The 21,739-nt window shown below is 32.8% G+C and overlaps 1 protein-coding gene across 1 annotated transcript; it reads right to left on the minus strand.

Annotated features, from left to right (window-relative positions):
• Positions 1 to 340: 340 nt before the first annotated feature.
• Positions 341 to 3,187, minus strand: LOC109794659 (laccase-17). The gene is made up of 6 exons (XM_083072687.1): positions 2,990 to 3,187; positions 2,690 to 2,841; positions 2,337 to 2,581; positions 2,109 to 2,237; positions 984 to 1,946; positions 341 to 760 (listed from the first exon to the last, which is right to left on the minus strand). Exons 1-6 carry the CDS (start codon positions 3,098 to 3,100, stop codon positions 630 to 632), a joined length of 1,731 nt encoding a protein of 576 aa, XP_082928813.1. The 5' UTR covers positions 3,101 to 3,187; the 3' UTR covers positions 341 to 629.
• Positions 3,188 to 21,739: the final 18,552 nt, after the last annotated feature.

Consider the following 21,739-nt stretch of genomic DNA (forward strand, 5'->3'; position numbering starts at 1 on the left):
CTCATGTTTAATTTTTTGTTGTATTAAAATAATGTTTGATCAGCAAAAGTCACCTTTTACTTACACAAATTTATTTTTAGTCATGAGTTTTTGAGTATTGCATATCCATATATTCATAGACAAAAAAAAATATATAAACAAATTGTATCATATTGAATGACATCATGTAATAAAGATTCTTCATTTAAGTAAGCTGTTATTTTCAATCGCTTTTTTATTTATTTTTATATCAAATTTTAATTAAGAACATATTGGAAAAAACTATTTTGTAAAAATAAAATTAATAAATTAAATAAAATTAACTAATTTTCTTAAATACAGATAGAGATGTTCAAATAAGTTAGATCATTAAAGCCATAGATTTCTCATTGAAATGAAATAATATTACAATATTGAGAGCAATGACGTCGTTATTTTTGACAGATCTTAATATAGTTTCCACCCTTTCATCTCATCTCATGCACGAAGGAGAAAACTGAACTAATAAAGTCAGTTAGCCCACGAAGAATGCCAAAAAGGGCCATTAATTGAAGGAGAATAAAAAATGGGAAAAAAAATAAAAATAAAATTAAAAACACAAGACAAACAACATATTCCGAAAGTTATGCCGCAATTCCTATAGTGAATGTTTAACACTTTGGAAGATCAGCAGGTGGTGGAAGCAGTTTCTGGTGTGGAAGTTTTCCATCCAAGACAATCCAGGCCATTTTTAGACCCCAGCTTGTGTGCACTTCAAGATGGCAATGCATGAACCATACCCCTGCATTCAGTGCATACAACATAATTGTTAGTAAAGGTTCAAATCACCAAAATAATGATAATTTTAATTAGTCCTAATAATTATGTCCAATGTCTTTTCTTATGTGTAGGAATGTATTATTTATGACAACTATGTCTATCTTAGACAAAGTACCTTCTTCTTCTTTATTTATATTTTTATCATATGTAAATGAGAAATTAAGGAACCGAATTAAGTGAGCGACCTGGATTATCAGCTAAGAAACGAATTGCAACCCATCCACCAGAAGGGACTCCCACTGTGTTTCTCTCAACTGGGTCAACAAGATTGAAGTTAGAAGGGTCCTTATTCGGATCAAAGTTACCAAAACCTTGACCAACAACAAAGAAGTTGAAGCCATGCAAATGGAGAGGGTGACTTTCAGCACCAAGAATGTTGGTGTCCTGCATCACAAGCTCTACACTTGTGTTGAAGGGAACAACCACAACCTTTGTTCCATTGCTCACATTGGTGTTGTTTGGTGGAGTGCCAGTATAGTTGAATGGAATCAAAGGACTAATAGGAAAGTAAGGAGAGTAAACTCCATTGGATTGGCCAAAGAAGTGGGATTGAAGAAGAGCAGTTGTTGGGAGTGTGAAAGACACATTATTCACTGATGCTGCAAATTTTGTTCCATTGGGTCCTTGACATGTTTGGTTTTGTTGGCAGGGACTTGTGCCAAGGCCTACTGTGAAGAAAAAGTGTCTATCCACTTTCTGTGGAACATTTGTAGGAAACTGAGAGCTTGCCAAGCTACGAAGCTTGTTAGAGAAGTTTGTTGCAAAAGAAGTGTCATTAAGGGCTGGGAGGATGGGCTTGAAGAGTGAAAGCTTCTCTATTGAATGAAGAGAGTGTGGTGGAACTTCATATTCCAAGATACCAGCAACTGTTGAGTTGTCAAAAGTTCCCTGGCCAGTCGCATATGGTCTTGCACTCATCAAGAACGTGGCATTGGGGTAATCAGATTTGGTTTTTAGAAGAACATTACTGGTTTGTCCAGGGGCAATGAGGATAGTGTCTGTGTCAAATGGCTTAACATAAATTGCATCTACGTCAACTATTGTGAGGGTGTGATTTGCAATGCTGAAGAATAGTTCATCATTGAGTGCAGCATTGATCAAACGGAGAAGGTACGTTTTGCCTGGCTTCACCTTTAGCTTGAATGTATCTGCAAAACACCAATATTTTCATATAGATACATAACATGTCCAATTTTAATTCATGAGAATATGACAAGGTATTATTCTTCTTAATCTTGGGAATTTAACCATTAGTAATCACATAACATGGAATACTATTGGTTAGTTTTATTTAAGCACTTGATATATACCATTAGCAGAACAGTTATACAATGGCCCTGGAAGGCCATTAATAGTGTAGGCATCAGACACATTTGGCCCTCCACCCGTTTGTAATGCTTGTGCTATGACTGCCTCAGGATCTGCATTCCACCATTCTCCTGAAATATTTTGGTTTATGTCAAAGTAAGGTCATTCCTAAACACATGCAGAAAACATAGGAATAGTATGGTTTGATGTCACAATCATTTTGTAATTACCAAAAATGATGGGAACTTCCTTGTAAGGTTTGGTAAAAGGATATGGAACTCCACGCTTGGGAAGAATGACGATAGGACCATAGAGAGTTGATCTCAACCAAGATATATGGGCATGCCAAAAGAGAGTGCCTCTCTGGCCCACAATGGTGTAATTGTAGACATAACTTTGGCCTGTTTGAATGGGGCATTGAGTCACATAGGCAGGCCCATCAGCCCATCCTGATTGAATCTGTCGAATGCCATGCCTATTTCCAAGGTAAACGAATTTTTTAATACATCAAAGTCTAATTTACAACTATATAATATATTCAATTTCTTTTTAACTAAGTTTTTTTTAAAGAAATAAAGTTTACCAATGGATGGAGATATTGTTCTGAACATGATTAACCACTTTGATAAGAAGCCGATCACCCTCCCTAGCAACAATGCGTGGCCCAGGAAATTGACCATTCACTGTCACCATGCTCTTTGTGTGACAAAGTCGTGATATATTTTGGTACTTTATCTACATTACATCAAAAAGCGAGTCATCATTAGATAAAAAAAAATAAACATGGGAAAGTATGCTAAAAACAATGTGAAATTCAATTTTAAAAAAAATAAATAAATATAAGCTAGCTTAGATAAAGACATCAAGTCCTTTGGAGATTTACATCAAATTGGTAGTGCCTGGTAATGCCTCCTAGTGCAAGCTGAGGGATGATGAACAATGAGAAGAGAAGCAATGATGGCAATTCAAATGATTGAAGAGGAGGAACACCCATATTTCCTTTGTTCTAGAGAGTGCAAAACAGAAATGTAATCTTTGAACACTGTTTGTTTGAGTCTGAACTGTTGTGGCAACACATCTCATTGGTAGGTAATTTATAGAGGAATGATACCATGTGGTTGTTGCAATATGTAAAGTCTCGATAAGATCTTAAAGTGTTTTTTTTCTCATTTTTTAATGAGATCAGTTGTTAGAACAACTCTAGAGTGGTGTCCAAGACAATCAATTTCACTTGACCGTTTGACCTCCTTCTTGTACAAGTCAAACCTTTTCGAGATTTGCCTCTTTTTAATACCGTTCCTGCTAAACTCATTCCCATTATATATTGGACACACTTTTTGGTATATTAAAAATGTCATATCCAAAAGAGTCACCTCAAAGGTGTTCAAGTATAAATTAAGGAACCAGTTTGTAAATTTAGTATGATAGAAAAAGTGAAAAGTGAAATAAGTAAAGAAAAGGTTATAGACTTTTCAATTCATCATGCAATTCTTAACTGCTGTTTCCTATCGGTAATTGATGAAATATATCCTTATATCATGTGACATCTCCAAATCAATTTGATTTGGACTATTTTTACCACAAGTTTAAATTGGTTTGAAACCCCGAAGCCACCGCCAAAGAAAGTTGATTATCAGCAGAAAAGCCATGAGAAATTTTGGTGACATGTAACTCTCACAACCGATGTACTTGAAACCAAAGTAACTCAGAAGCGGATTCTTTCGAGTAGTCACTGTAGATGAGTTGTTTGCCATATTCTTATACATCACCACAAACTAAATGACAGATAACATGCATGCCATACCAAGAAAAACTTGATCAATTTAATTATTTCCTTTTCAAGAAAGCTTGCTAAGCTGAAAGCACCATCCACAAGGAGCAAAGTAATATATTCCACAGCATCATAATCTTAGACAAACATCATGCAACACTAGTTTGTCATTTCTACACTTAATCTATCCAACACTTGCACCATACACATCACTTTCAGAAAGAAGAAAAAAATTCAACCACCCTGAGTTCCCTCTAAACGTGTCCTCTATTTTTCTCACAAATGGATGGTGAGGTAAGGTGCATCAGTTTAGATGTAGAAATAACACTGTTTAAACAATATAGTTAACCAAATTGAACATTTTAGTTGCCTTAACTGCTTTCTTTATCATGAAATCTCTCCTTCTTTCTGAAGCATAGGTACATATCGTCAGATGATTATGTTTACATGATTCGTTAAATTAAGCATTTCTTGTATATAAAATGTATCTTCGTCCTTTATAATATCTCTACATGAAGAGTTTAGCAGATAATATACGATTGTTTGTTATTTTTTGAAAATAATTACTAAAATGGGTTTATTTTGAAACATTTTTCCATTTTGGAATGATCCATGAGAGTGTCACAAGTCAATTGGTGGATTTATTTTTTAACTCCACACTTGGTCTATAAAATAAGGCTTTGTGACTTCTTGTATGTCCCCAAATCTTTGTCTCTTCTCTTTATCTATTTTGAGAATTTTTTTTTCCGATAATAATATTTTCCAATTTTAAGGAATAAATTGTAAAGTGAAGAGTAGAGTGATTTTCTATTTTAGTAAAATTTTTCTGTTGTGTCTGCTATTTCCTTTTAACTCTTATTTTCTTATCTCTTATTTAGTTATTCTAGTATCCAACAAGGAGTAACCAGATTAGATTACAAAAAAGATCAAAATAAAAATGTAAACTATATATATATGAAATTGCGGAATAAATAAATGAATTATTTAAATTTTATTTAATGTAAAAGTATTGTAAGCATATAATTTTATTAAATTTAATTATCTTTTTAGTTTATAATTCCATAGTTATCTATTGCTATGAACAAAAATGTAAAATTTATAAAATTATAGAAATTAAAAAAATTAAAATGATATATCAAGACTAACATGAAATGTTTTAAATTATAGAGATTAAAAGATAAAATTTATAAAATTATAAAGAGTAAAAACTTCATTAAAACATTTTATTATTTAATGTCTTAATTTCATATGTAACTTATCTTATGTTACATAATGAAGTTTATTATTACAATTTTTTTTACCATCTTCGCATTGAAATAATATTTAAGGTAATAATCTAACATTTAATCACCTTAGCATAATTTTCAACACTACATTTATTTTGTAGATATTTCATATATCTTCTAATGAGAACTTATTATTATACATGTTTCTATTATCAGAAGTTTTATTAAAAGATTTAAGATATGAAAGAACAATATACTTTAAATGTACGAGTAAGCTATATTGTAAGTATTGCATAAAATTAAATGCTTTAATATCTATACTTTAAATATATATTATTAAACTATTAACAATATTAAATTTACATTCATTTTATTTGAGGGCGCAATGAATAAGTTTTATAGTTTAATTGGAGAGAAAATGATAAAAAAAAGAATTGTGATACATAAAATGAAAACCTAAAACATATAGTAATGATTAAATAACAATTAATTTGATTAATAAATCACTGGTATTAAATTAAAAAAAAGTTACAAATGAATTTTAAAATGCAATTCGTATCGTTGTTGAAGCAATAATTAAATAAAAAAAATGAATAATGGGTAGTTAGCCTGTCTATCTGGAGCATGGTCTGATAATTTACATATTATAATACTATTATATTGTCGTCTAAGGTTCAAGTCAAGACAGACTAAATTGTTATCAAGCAACAATAATAAAGATTGGTAAATTAGTGTTATTAACATTTGTTATAATGTCTGTGATAGGAGTTGTATACAACTTTTTTTATTGAATTTTTTAACTATAATATTAATATAAAATATTTATCATTAAAAATAGTGTAAATTTTTTTATCGGAGATTATAAACACAAGCACAATACCTAATTTATGTTGGATATTATGTGAATATTAAAATATTTATTAGGAAAATGTTGAAACATTATTGAAAGAGTTACAATAAAACACAAAAGACAAAAACTAAATTCATTTAAGTGCTAATGTTCACAATAAATTAAATAAAATAAGTAGAAGAAATTAACAAATAATTATTTTGTAAGCTGAACTACTTGGTATATTTCGAAGATGCAAATAAATGATATATTTCGAAGATGCAAATAAATGATGTCTTTCTCCTTATATATTTAGTCTTTGAAAATCTCTTCTTGTTGTGACTATAAATTTGATTGATTATGTAATTGTATAATTCATAGATTTATAAAATGGAGTTGGAAGTCTTAAAATGGTGTGAGATTCTCTACCCCTCATGCATAAATTTATTTTTATAAAATAGTTGTTTAAAAAATACTTCATTGAATGGTTGAAAATTAACGATAAAAGGTATCACATTAAGAACTCAAAACATGACAAGACTAAAAGCAATTACAAGGAATATCAAATATTGTGAAATGTTTTCTAAGAAAAGAAACTAAAATCCCTAATGCGATAAAACAAAAAATAATCTTCATCTAAAAATCGATATCACATCCTATTAGAGCGAACCCATAAACAATTCAAATTTCTCTAAGAATAAAGTCACTTGTATAAACACACAAAAAACAAAACACAAAAAGAAAAGAAAGTGAAAAACATCTTACTTTGGTTACTAGTGTAGGAAATGGCCGAGTAGCCACACATATGCAATAACATAGAACAAACATATATAATTCAATAGTAAATATTTCATATATGTCAATATGTCAATTGGAACAATAATCACTCAATCACATTATATCACATTACATGTCATCATATAATAATATCATACTTTAAAAACAAAAGGTATGTTATGCTCATGATAAGACAAGACTCTCCTAACTACATGCATGTGATACTAGTAAAACTTTTTATCCCTACTAGAAGGCTAAGTAGCTTAGGAGTTCATGTTAGGTCAAGTCATCACAATACTACACACTAGGAGAAAACACACTAGTGGCGCATCAGGATAACTATGTTGGCTAAGTTTCATCCATGCTCACAAAATGGTAGGATTGGGACTCCCAAACCTAATTATCCTCAAGGTCATGGAATCCACAAGTTTTTACACAAGGGAGACCTTCCCTGACAGCATATTTCACATTGTATCTATCATAAAAATACTTTTATGCAAATAATGTGTGACATACAGACTCTCATGCATGTTTGCACAATTTACATTCACTTAGTTTCTCAATTCACAATTCACATTACTACTAAGTTATACTTAGATTTATTTACAAGATCATTAACACTTATCACATGTCACTTATATATTTCAGAATATCATAAGTCTATACTAATACCACCCACATTCTCAATCTCCAATTCTATACACATAATTTATTTCTCATTCATTAGTTCATAAGGGTTATCATTTAATCTATTCACATTTATTAAACAAACAAGCATATAGTTCTTCTTTAGGAACAAGGTAGCCCTCGATGTGGCTTACCCTACGGTTGGGGTGTTTGAGGTCGAGAGCCTCTAGAAGGATCATGCTCGATGTGACACTTTCAACACCTGGCAAAATCACAATAGGGAGCTCCCTAAAGCTCCCACGCCGATGTGACTAAGAGCTCCCTAAAGCCCCAGGCTCGACATGATTAAGAGCTCCCTAAAGCCCCCACGCTCGATGTGACTAAGCTCACATTCGACGTCAATGATGTCACGAGCATTTTGAGCTTTCGCACCCGACGTCCTTGAAGTGCGGCACCCACCGCGATATTAGTAAATTCCCATCCTACATAATTTGCAAATTACACTCTCACCAATTGGGTTTCATTCACATCACGAATTCATGTTAACAAGAGGATATCCAAAGTCATTAATTTGTTCTTAATAAATAGGTTTACCATATGAAATTGTTTCTTCAATAATTTAATGATTTACACACATCTTTAGGGTTCTTGGGGAACCTGCAAGTGTTCATATATTCACAACAAGAACAATTCACAAATCAATAATACAATTACATACATATATACATCAAAAGACAACAATTATACATTATAATTTGAAACAAGATTTGGGTTTAATCCCTCACATATGCATACACAACCTATGGGATTGAGGGTTAATCATTCTATCCAACAGATAACCTGCACCTAGAGTGAGATTCTCACCCCCCCTTACATTGATGGATGCTAAAATTTTGGTTTGAATCTCCAAGCTCTTCTCTAATAGCCTCTAGTTCTCTTTATTTAGATCACGAGACACGCAAGTTATTTTTGTGAAGTGAGGAAACACTAGTTCTACTAATGCATTTATAATAAAAGTTATCCCTAACCCACATGTAGTCTATCAATAAAAAGTCTAATTAATTATTTCTCACTATTTTGAATATAAACAAGCAAATAATATTTTCCATTACTTTAAAATATCACTCAAAATATAATATTTCTCCAATTAATTAATTAAGAAGAATATTTAATAATTTATTAAGAAAATTTGGGATGGTACAACTCTTTTCCCCGTTTTGAAATTTTGCTCCCGAAATTACATGAAGTGAAAAGACTTAGATACGATTCACGCATTTAGCTTTCTAGTTCCCAAGTGACACTTTCCTCCATGTTCCTTCCCCAAATAACTTTGAATAAAAAGTTATCCTTTTCTCTTAGTTGTTTCATTCTTTTATCCTTAATCCTCAAAGGACCTGTTTTATAAGTAAGTTTATCCTTCAATTAAATGTTGTTGAACTCAAGAACATGAGAAAGGTCATGAAGATACTTACGGAGTTGAGAGAAATGAAAGACATTATGCAAGTTAATTAGAAAAGGTCAAAGATAAGGCAATTTGATAAGCTACTTCACCAATCCTCTTAAGAATCTGGTAAGGACCAATGAATCAAAAAGTAAGCTTATAGGATTTTAGAGTCCAATGATTCATTTTAAGGAATACATGACCTACATCATTAAACTCAAAATCCTTTTAATCACTCTCAAGTTTCTATAGAGGATTTGTGCCTGACTTTTCTACACTTGCATCACCACTCAATGAGTTAGTGAAGAAGGACATTCCATTTTTATGGGGCAAAAAACAAGAAAAAGCTTTCCAACTCCTTAAGGATAAGCTCACCCATGCTCTCATTCTAGCTTTGCTTAACTTTAAAAAAACCTTTTGAGCTAGAATGTGATGCTTATGGGTTGGTATAGGTGTTGTATTGTTGCAAGGAACACCTTATTACTTATTAATTTTAGAGAAAAATTACATGGTATCTCTCTCAACTATCCCACCTATGACAAAGAGCTTTATGCTTTAATAAGGGCCCTTCAAAATTAGGAGCTTTATCTTGTTTCAAAAAGTTTGTAATATATAGTGATCAATAATCACTCAAGTATTTGAGGGGCCAAGGAAAATTAAATAAAAGGCATGCAAAATGAGTTGAATTCCTTGAACAATTTCCTTATGTTATCAAATATAAGAAGGATAAAACAAATGTTATAGCTAATGCCTTGTCATGAAGGCATGCCTTACTTATATCCCTTAGTTCTCAAATCTTAGGATTTGATAACATAAAGGAATTTTATGATCAAGATAAGGATTTTGCAACCATTTTTGCTGATTACAACATAAAAGCTCAAAATGGCTTCTACATTTCTAAAGGGGTATTTGTATGGAGAAGATAGATTATGTATACCCCAAGGATCTATTAGAAAGCTATTAGTAAAAGAAAGCCATGAAGGTAGACTCATGGGGCACTTGGAGTTGATAAGACTCTTACTATGTTTAAAGAAAAATTCTTTTGACCCCACATGAGAAAATATGTTCAAAGGTTTTGTTCAAGATGTATAGCTTGTCTTCAAACTAAATCTAGAATAATGCCTCGTAGAACATATACACCTTTACTTATTGCTACCTCTCCTTGGGTTGATATTAGTATGGAATTTATCCTAGTTCTACCCAAAACCCAAATAGGCATGGATTCTATCTTTGTAGTGGTAGATAGATTTAGTAAAATGGCACATTTTATACCATTCCACGAAGTATATGATGCTAGCAACATAAAAGACCCTTCTTTAGAGATATGGTTAGGATACATGGACTACCCAAAACCATAGTTTCTGATAGAGATACAAAGTTCCTTAGTCATTTTTGGATGGCTCTCTAGGGAAGATTGGGAACTAAGTTACCGTCTTCTACTTCATGTCACCCATAGACTGATGGACAAATAGAAGTAGTCAACAGATCTTTATATACTATGTTAAGGTCAATATTAAAAGGTAACCATAAATCTTGGGATGAGTACTTGCCCTATATTGAGTTTGTATACAATAAAGTAGTCCATAAGACAACTAAGATCTCTCCCTTTGAAGTTGTATATGGTTTCAATCCTCTTACACCCTTAGATTTGATACCATTACCTGATGTTACTCATTTTATTCAAAAGGAGGGGATATAAAGAGTTAATTTTATAAAGAAATTACACAAGAGAGTTACAAAATAAATTTAGCAACAATGAGAGAGATACACCAAATATAATAATAAAGGCAAGAAAGCATCTTTGTGGAATGTGATTGGGTATGGCTTCATTTTAGGAAGGAGAGGTTTCTTACTCAAAGGAAGTCCAAACTCAATCCTAGAGGAGATGATCCATTCCAAGTCCCAAAGAGAATAAATGATAATGCAAATAGGTTGGATCATCCTGAGAATTATGGTGTTAGCCTTGCATCTAATGTATGTGATCTTATTCCTTTTACAGGGGCTACAAATCGATGAAGAAGAGGAACCTACAAATTTGAGAACAAATTATTTTCAAGAGGTATGGGATGATGGAAGAGCATGGGCCAAGAGACCTACTACAAGAGCTATGGCAAGGAGAGCCCAAGATGGATGGGCGGCTAGACTAGAGGGAGGTAGGCTCATATTAATTTTCAATTGGGCTATTAAATGATAATGTATAGTTGTATTTTTTTTAAGTCTTGTATTTTTTACTAAGTAGTGTTAGGATTTATTTGACTGTGTATTTGGGTTTCTACATAGGATGCAGGCCTAATTAGGAATGGACTATATATTTAAATGTAATTTATGAGCAATGTGAATTGTGTAATGTCTTAATTTTTAGATAATAATATTCTCAATATTATTAGTATACTCTTCTTAAAATAGTAATTGAAATTTTTAGTTATTATAATATATATATATATATAATAGAGAATAAGAACAATATTTTCACAATATATATATATATATATATATATATATATCAAATTTTTAATTACAACATTTTTAGTGAAATAAAATTATAAAATTCCTAATTATATAATTATTATGATCTAATTAGTAAAATACATCATCTAATATTTATAATTTTATTATTATTATAATTTTAAATCAAACTCTTAAATTTTAGTTAGTATATTTAAAATAAATAGATAAAAAAAAACTAGTGTTTTATTTCTAAACTATATATATATATATATATATGTGTGTGTGTGTGTGTGTGTGTGTGTGTGTGTGTGTGTGTGTGTGTGTGTGTGTGTGTGTGTGTGTGTGTGTGTGTGTGTGTGTGTGTGTGTGTGTGTGTGTGTGTGTGTGTGTGTGTGTGTGTGTGTGTGTGTGTGTGTGTGTGTGTGTGTGTGTGTGTGTGTGTGTGTGTGTGTGTGTGTGTGTGTGTGTGTGTGTGTGTGTGTGTGTGTGTGTGTGTGTGTGTGTGTGTGTGTGTGTGTGTGTGTGTGTGTGTGTGTGTGTGTGTGTGTGTGTGTGTGTGTGTGTGTGTGTGTGTGTGTGTGTGTGTGTGTGTGTGTGTGTGTGTGTGTGTGTGTGTGTGTGTGTGTGTGTGTGTGTGTGTGTGTGTGTGTGTGTGTGTGTGTGTGTGTGTGTGTGTGTGTGTGTGTGTGTGTGTGTGTGTGTGTGTGTGTGTGTGTGTGTGTGTGTGTGTGTGTGTGTGTGTGTGTGTGTGTGTGTGTGATATCCAATTATATTATAAATATTACTACATACGAAAAATAACTTATTATAAATTTGTATGAGGCTATAGACATATAAAATAAAATGGTTCAACAGTTTGAGTGGTTGTGTATAATAACTACAAGTTCCAGGTCATAGGTTCAAGTACCATGGCCTTATATATTTTTATATATATTAGAATAATTAAATAAATTACAAAAACTTATATAATTAAATACAATTAAAATTAAACAATAAAAGATAAGTGATGTGGTGTGTGGTGTGGTGTAGGATGCATGGTGTGTGGTGTGTGGTGAATGGTGCACATGGTGCATTACGTGTATGTGTGACGTGTGTGCAGTGACATGATGAATATGTGTAGATAATATGAGGAGCAGAGGTGCAGTAGATAACGTATATGGATGAATATGTGTAGAGCAGTAGATTATGTGTAGAGCAGTAGATAACGTATATGGATAATTACTGAACAACAGTTGATAATGTAGATTTAATAAATGAGGTTACGACGCATGATCTTACGTAATCAAGGGGCATTACACCCCTATAAATAGTAGCACCCATTTGAGAAAGAAATAGTACGTGAGAAAGAAAGTTGTGGTACACTGATTTAGGTTATCTCTAGAACAATTTTATATCTCTACTAAGGTAATGGGGAGGAGAACTTTATCTCTTTAAAATTTTATATACTACTATGTTTATTTATTTATGTTATTTTGTATGTATATTTAGTGAAGTTTCCCTAACCTCATTTATTTGATTAACCTATGATTAATTTTATCGATAATAATTATTAAGAAGTTCATATTTTATATTGTTTAATTATTTTATAATGATGATCATTGTCATTTACTTGATTGATGCTCTTTAATATATTTCATTTACATAAATGTTATTTACTTAAAGCTTAAATAATAATAAATACTCCAATTTATTTTGCGTGATTGTTTTATGATTATCTATAATATAATTTAGTTAAAATATCTTTGACTCATTTTGAAGATAAATATTATTTTATGGCCATAGAAGATAAAATTTGAATTATTTGTAGCTGGAGGTTTGACCTTGGGGATTTAAATGAGTAAGAAATTAAGATTAGAAATCCTTTTGTTGATTGATATTATAATGCTCATTTATCCTGACTAGTCACTGTAAGTGTAATTCAAATTTTTATATGTGTATTTTCTAATATTAACTATTGTTACGCATGTTATGTAATTATAAATATTCCTTTAAAAAAATTTCTCACTCCTTATTTTTCTTGTTTAAAATATTTAATTAAATATGAAAAATAGATGGATCTACCAATCGTACTAGGCCCTTTCACTTTCGTTATTAATGCAGTTTTTCCGGGTACCAGTTGGGCCATGGATGCATCTGCAAATGCCATTACATTTCAGGGGATAGGATTATCGACTTTTGTATTTTCACCAACCCAGCAAAATCCTGTTATCATAGATAGCCAAATAGTAGTCACTTTTTATCTTCCTCCTACCAATCATGTTAACCCAATAGTGAACTTATATCAATCTGATATGTAAATATCATATAATTAGTGTAGGAAATAAGTAGATTATAAGTATGTACATTATTGTAAATATATATATATTTTTTTGTTTTTAATATATGATGCAAATATAAAGTGTTATATGTAAGTGAGGGTATGAAAAATAAAATTTTGTTTTATGTATAATAATATTAACTATATAAAGTATATTATTATTACATACGTATAATATTGAAATTAATATTCACACGACTAGGCGGTTGCAATTTAGTGGTATCAGAGCAACGTTCCGTGTGTAACTTGGGGAAATGTGCTAACCATGTTTCTAGTATGGTAAACTAATCCATAAAAATTTCAGATAGCAGGAAGAAGAAACACAAAACTGACAGAAGCTGTGAAAGCTATTAAAGACATGGTTGCAGCCTTGTTAAGGAATCAACGACTGGAAGGAATGGGGGAGTCACAAGGATTGGTTGAATTTAGGAGAAATAAACCTTCCCAATTTGACGGAGGATATAATCCTGAAAAGGCTGAATTATGGATTAAAGAAATAGAAAAGATATTCTGAGCCATGAACTGTCCTGATAATCAAAAAGTAAATTATGCAGTGTTTATGTTAGTAGGAGAAGCAGAATATTGGTGGGATAGTACTAGAAGACTATTAGAAGGAGGAGGAATAATTATTACATGGGAAGTGTTTAGAGCTAATTTTTTTGAAAAATATTTTCCTAATGATGTTAGGAGGCCTAAAGAAATAGAATTTATGTAATTAAAACAAGGGAGCATGACAGTGGGAGAATATGCTTCTAAGTTTGAGGAATTGGGAAAGTATTCTACTTTATTTTATCACCTGATGAGAGGATGAAGTGTATTAAATTTGAGGATGGACTTAGACCAGAATTAAGAAAGGCAGTAGGAATATTAGAACTTTCTGATTTTCCCACATTAATACACAAGTGTCGTTTTCTGGAAGGTTTTGATCACAATAAGGATAAGAGACCAAAATCTTTTGGTCCTCAATTTAACAAGAAAAGGAATAATGAAGGAAAACCTTATGATCGACCTCAATGGAAACCCCAATCTTCTCAATTTGTAGGAAATTCCAGTAGACCCATGAATAATCAAGCTAAGTGTATTAAGTGCGTACAGGGCCATTATACTAAAGATTGTCATCTCAAAGGACCTGTTTGTTTCAAGCGTGGTAAGCCTGGTCATGTGTTCTCTGAGTGTGGACAATTAAAGGCGCACGCAAATACTTCTAGACTCAAACCAAGACCTTTTACAACTGGGAGAGTTTATACCATGATCAGAACTAAAGTTGATCAAAACAATGATCTAATACAAGGTAAATGTTTCATTAAAGGTAAAACTTTAAATGTACTGTATGATTCAGGCGCAACTCATTCTTTCATCTCCAATGATTGCGTTCAACACCTTCAATTGTCAGTTTCTTCTTTAGAGACTAATCTAATTGTTTCGACACCTACAAACAAATCTATAATTGCCAATTAAGTTTGTTTAGATTTCCCTATTCTTATTGGTGATAGAAAACTCCTTGTAAATTTGATCTGCCTACCTTTATCACAACTGGATGGGATTTTAGGTATGGACTGGTTATCTTCCAACCATGTCTTTCTCAATTGTGCTGAAAAGTCTGTAAGGTTTTCTGATTCTAAGGACTTATTGATTTCATTATCCAAACCAATACCCAAGTTTTCTTGGGGTAAAGTTCAAGGATATTTAATCTTGTCCTCTATGGAAGCTAAAGAGGAAGTCGACTTGAAAAACATAGCTGTTGTTCAAAATTAATTTTCCTGAAGTTTTCCCTAATGATATTCCTGGTTTGCCACCTGACAGAGAGATTGAATTTTTGATTGATTTAATGCCTGGAACTGGACCAATTTCAATGGCACCTTATAGGATGTCACCTTCTGAATTAGCTGAGTTGAAGAAACAATTAGAAGAGTTGCTTGAAAAACAATTTACGCTCTAGTGTATCACCTTGAGGGCTCCTGTTTTGTTAGTTAAAAAGAAAGATGGAAGTTTTAGGTTGTGTGTAGACTATCGTCAATTAAATAAGTTTACCATAAAGAATAAATACCCTCTTCCTAGGATATATGATTTGATGGATCAATTGAGAGGAGCCACTGTGTTTTCTAAGATAGATTTAAGATCAGGATACCATCAAATCAAAGTGAAAGCAGAAGACATATAGAAAACTGCATTTAGAACAAGGTATGGTCATTATGAATATCAAGTGATGCCTTTTGGAGTAACCAATGCACCTGCAGTGTTCATGGATTATATGAATAGAATTTTTCGTCCGTATTTAGATCATTTTGTGGTGCTCTTTATAGATGATATCCTCATATATTCTCGAACTCATGAGGAGCATGAAGAACACCTTCAAACTATTCTTCAAATCCTGAAAGATAAACAATTGTATGCCAAAATTTCTAAGTGTGAATTTTGGTTAGAGGAGGTTAAATTTTTAGGACATGTGATTTTCAAAGACGGAGTGTCTGTGGATCCGTCTAAAGTAGAAGCAGTTCTGTTATGGGAACCTCCAAAGACAGTGACAGAAATCCGTAGTTTTTTGGGTTTAGCAGGATATTATAGGAGATTCGTTGAGGGATTTTCTAAAATAGCCATGCCTTTAAATCACTCACTAAGAAAGGGCAACTCTTTGAATGGACAGAAAAATGTGAGAATAGTTTTCAAGAGCTTAAGAAAAGATTAACCACCACACCAGTCTTAGCCTTACCCAATCCTAATGGACAATTTGTCATATTTTGTGATGCCTCAAAAATGGGATTAGGGTGTGTTCTTATGCAAGATAGAAGGGTAGTAGCATATGTTTCTAGACAATTGAGAGCTCATGAAAAGAATTACTCAACCCATGATCTAGAAGTAGCTGCCATTGTTTTTGCACTCAAAATATGGAGACATTATGTGTATGGTGGTAAGTTTGATGTTTTTAGTGATCATAAGAGTTTAAAATATTTGTTTGATCAAAGGGAACTGAATATGAGACAAAGAAGGTGGATGGAATTTTTGAAAGATTATGATTTTGATTACCATCCAGGAAAAGCCAATGTTGTGGCTGATGCACTTAGTAGAAAATCTTTACACATCTCTTCACTAATGATTCATGAGATGAATTTGATAGAAAAATTTAGAGATATGAATTCATCAACTACAGTAAGTCAGGATAGAATACAATTGCATGCAATTCAAATTACTAGTGACTTAGATGGACAAATTGGTGAGGCTCAGGTAGTTGATAAATTCATTCAAAAGAAAAAGAGATTGTTAGGAAAAAAGGATGGTGAAAAGTTTAATATAGATCAAAGAGGATTTTTGAGATTTAATGATAAGATATGTGTATCCAATGATTCAAAAATTAAGAAAATAATTCTAGGTGAGTCACATAAGAGCAAGTTGAGTATAAACCCTGGGGCAACAAAAATGTATCAGGATCTCAAGAGAATGTTTTGGTGGCCTAAAATGAAAAAGGAAGTAGCACAATATGTAGCTACATGTTTGATTTGTCAGAAGACCAAGATAGAACATCAAAAGCTAGCAAGAATATTAGATATACCTGAATGGAAATGGGACAGCATAGCAATGAATTTTGTAGTTGGTTTACCACGAACAACACATAAGTTTGATTTCATATGGGTGATCGTCGATAAACTAAAAAAATATGCTCATTTCTTACCCATCAACATTAGGTATTCACTAGAAAAATTGATCGAACTGTACATAAGGGAGATTGTACGACTGCATGGTGTACCATCTAGCATAATATCTGATAGAGATCCTAGATTCACTTCTAAATTTTGGGGAAGTTTACATCAAGCATTAGGAACTAAGTTTCGCCTTAGCTCTGCATATCATCATCAAACAGACGCACAATCAGAAAGGACATTCAATCCTTAGAAGATTTATTGAAAGCTTGTGTGCTAGAGAATTCTGGTAGTTGGGATCAATATCTGCCTCTAATTGAATTCACTTATAACAACAGTTTCCATTCTAACATAGGTATGGCACCTTATGAAGCTTTATATGGAATAAAGTGCAGAACTCCTTTGTGTTGGTTTGAGACAGGAGAAAATATAATCTTGGGCCCTGAATTGGTGCAACAAACCATGGAGAAAATCAAAATGATTCAGGAAAAATTAAGAACGACTCAAAGTAGACAGAAAAGTTATGCTGATAGGAGAAGATGACCTCTTGAATTTCAGGAAGGTGATCATGTATTTTTGAAAGTTACACTAACAACCGGAATTGGTAGGGTAATGAAATCAAAGAAACTCACACCTCGATTTATTGGTCCTTATCAAATTCTCAGAAAAATAGGTCTTGTAGCTTACCAAATTTCTTTACCTCCTTTTCTTTCTAATCTTCATAATGTCTTTCATGTGACTCAATTAAAAAAATATATTTCTGATCCTTCTGATGTAATAATACCTAATACAGTACAATTAAAGGATAACTTTACATATGAAACAATGCCTGTACAGATCACAAACAGGAGAATCAAGCAGTTGAGAGGAAAACAAATTTCATTGGTAAAGGTCATTTGGAATGAAGACACAGGAGACGCTACGTGAAAACTGGAAGAGAAAATTAGGAAAAATTATCCTTTTTTATTTTAAGCAATAAAAAATTTCGAGGACGAAATTTCTGTAAGTAGGGAAGAATTGTAATGTCTTAATTTTTAGATAACAATATTCTCAATATTATTAGTATACTCTTCTTAAAATAGTAATTAAAATTTTTAGTTATTATAATATATATATATATATATATATATATATATATATATAATAGAGAATAAGAACAATATTTTCACAATATATATATATATATATATCAAATTTTTAATTACAACATTTTTAGTGAAATAAAATTATAAAATTCCTAATTATATAATTATCATGATCTAATTAATAAAATAGCATCATCTAATATTTATAATTTTATTATTATTATTTTAAATCAAACTCTTAAATTTTAGTTAGTATATTTAAAATAAATAGATAAAAAAAACTAGTGTTTTATTTCTAAACTATATGTGTTTGTGTGTCTGTGTGTTTGTGTGTCTGTGTGTCTATGTGTGTGTGTGATATCCAATTATATTATAAATATTACTACATACGAAAAATAACTTATTATAAATTTGTATGAGGCTATAGACATATAAAATAAAATGCTTTAGTGGTTTGAGTGGTTGTGTATAAGAACTACAAGTTCCAGGTCATAGGTATGTGTATGTGTGACGTGAACTACAAGTTCCAGGTCATAGGTAAATAAATTACAAAAACTTATATAATTAAAATTAAACAATAAAAGATATGTGTATGTGTGACGTGTGTGAGGAGCAGAGGTGCTACACATAAATATGTGTAGAGCAGTATAGTACGTGAGTGGTACACTATTTTAGGTTATCTCTCTAGAACAATTTTATATATCTACTAAGATAAGGGAGAGGAGAACTTTATCACTTTAAAATTTTATATACTACTATGTTTATTTATTTATGTTATTTTGTATGTATATTTAGTGAAGTGTCCCTAACCTCATTTATTTGATTAACCTATGATTAATTTTATCCATAATAATTATTAAGATGTTCATATTTTATATTGTTTAATTATTTTATAATGATGATCATTGTCATTTACTTGATTGATGCTCTTTAATATATTTTATTTACGTAAATGTTATTTACTTAAAGCTTAAATAATAATAAATACTCCAATTTATTTAGCGTGATTGTTTTTATGATTATCTATAATATAATTTAGTTAAAATATCTTTGACTCATTTTAAAGATAAATATCATTTTATAGCCATAGAAGATAAAATTTGAATTATTTGTAGCTGAAGGTTTGACCTTGGAGATTTAAATGAGTAAGGAATTAAGATTAAAAATCCTTTTGTTGATTGATATTATAATGCTCATTTATCCTGACTAGTCACTGCAAGTGTAATTCAAATTTTTATATGTATATTTTCTAATATTAACTATTGTTACGCATGTTATGTAATTATAAATATTCTTTTGAAAATTGTTCTCGCTCCTTATTTTTCTTTTTTAAAATATTTAATTAAATATTAAAAATAGATGGATCTACCAATCGTACCAGACCCTTTCACTTCCGTTATTACTGCAGTTTTTTCAGATACCAATTGGGCCATGGATGCATCTGCAAATGCCGTTACATTTCAGGGGATAGGATTATCGACTTTTGTATTTTTACCAACCCAGCAAAATCCTATTATCATACGTGGCATTGAAGCAAAACCCTAACAAGTGCTCGAATATCATCAACATGAGGAGTCCATCTACAGTAAAGGAGGTTCAACAACTTGCGAGAAGAATGGCTTCTTTGTCTCGTTTTCTTTCGAGGGCAGCTGATAAGGCGCTCCGCTTTTTCAATGCCTAAAGAAGAACGATCGTTTCACTTGGACAACCGAGTGTGAAGAAGCTTTCACGGAAGTCAAGAGGTCAATTTCATCGCTGACGATTCTGACAAAACCACGACTGAACATCCCTTTGTTGGTCTACATATCGGCATCCGACCGAGCCGTCAGTGCGGTTCTAGTGCAAGAACAGGAAGCTTCTCAAGTTCCTATTTACTTCGTGAGTAGGGTCTTGCAAGGAGCAGAGATGAGGTATCAAAAGATTGAAAAGTTGGCTCTTGCGATACTAGTTATCGCATAGAAGTTGAGATACTATTTCCAAAGCTACGAGGTTGTAGTTTGAACTGACCATCCGATCCAGCAAGTCTTACAGAAGCTCGACCTGGCGGGAAGAATGATGAAATGGTCGGTCGAGCTATCGGAGTTCTCCATCAAGTATGAGCCGAGAGGGGAAATCAAAGCTCAAGCTTTAGCCGACTTTGTGATGGAATTGACTTCTCCTGTTGAGGAGGGTAGTGTCGGAGAAACTTAATGGATTCTATCAGTGGACGATGCTTCGAATCTTGGTGGAAGTGGAGTGGGAATTGTCTTGGAAGGTCCGGGGGCCATATTGTTGGAACAATCATTACGTTTTGAATTTCGAGCAAGCAATAATCAAGCGGAGTACGTGGCACTATTGGCAGGGATGGTCTTGGCAAAGGAGATGGGGGCGACAAGCTTGTCAGCTAGGAGTGATTCTCAGTTGATTACCAAACAAGTGGCTGGAACTTTCCAGGCAAAGGGCCCTCAATTGGCCAAATACTTGGAAAAGGTTAAGCTCCTATCGAAAAATTTCTAAGAGTTCACACTCAATCACGTGCCGCGGGAGCAAAATTTGCGGGCCGATATGCTCTTTAAGCTAGCAAGTACTAAGAAGCCAAGGGCCACTCGGTCGGTTATCCAGGAAACATTGGCTCAACCGAGTATTAATGAGTCACAGAAAAGCGTTCTTTTTTTCCAAGAGGAGATAGATTTTTGGATGGGACCATACATTGCATTCCTAACGCGGGGGGAGTTACCAGAGGACAAAAGGGAAGCATCGTTGGTAGAAAGGGAGTCGGCCAGGTTTGTGGTTATCTCTGAAAGGTTGTATCAAAAAGAGTTTCAGCACTCTCCTTCTTAGATGTTTGATCACATCACAAGCGCAGAGGGTGATGGATGAAATTCATGGAGGCATGTGTGGGATTCATATCGGAGGACGAGCCTTAGTCTACAAAGTTACACGTGCAGGGTACTTTTGGCCAACTTTGAGAAACGACTGCGTCAACTGGGTCCGAAAGTGTGATGGATGTCAAAGACACGCGACCTTACATCATTCCCCAGCTGAACTACTTCATTCAATCTTGTCTCCCTGGCCATTCAACAAGTGGGGTATTGATATTCTCGGTCCATTTCCGATCGCGGTAAGACAACTAAAATTCTTGATAGTGGCTGTTGACTACTTTAGCAAATGGATCGAGGCGGAGCCAGTAGCAACTATCTCAACAGAGAAGGTAAGGATATTTCTATGGAAGAATGTGATATGTAGATACGGTGTTCCTCAAGTGCTCGTATCGGATAACGGGACACAATTTGCGAGTGGAAGGGTCCGTGATTTCTGTCGTGAGATCGGTATCCGAATGACATTCACTTCCGTTGAACACCCCCAATCTAATGGCCAAGCGGAATCGGCCAACAAGGTTGTGTTATCGGGATTGAAGAATCGCATCCAGGACTCTGGCGCTTCATGGGTGGAGGAGCTTCCCAGGGTGTTGTGGTCATATCACACGATTGTTCATTC

This window comes from Cajanus cajan, chromosome 4, assembly GCF_000230855.2.
Source record: "Cajanus cajan strain Asha chromosome 4, NIPB_CcT2T_4, whole genome shotgun sequence".
Lineage (NCBI taxonomy): Eukaryota > Viridiplantae > Streptophyta > Magnoliopsida > Fabales > Fabaceae > Cajanus > Cajanus cajan.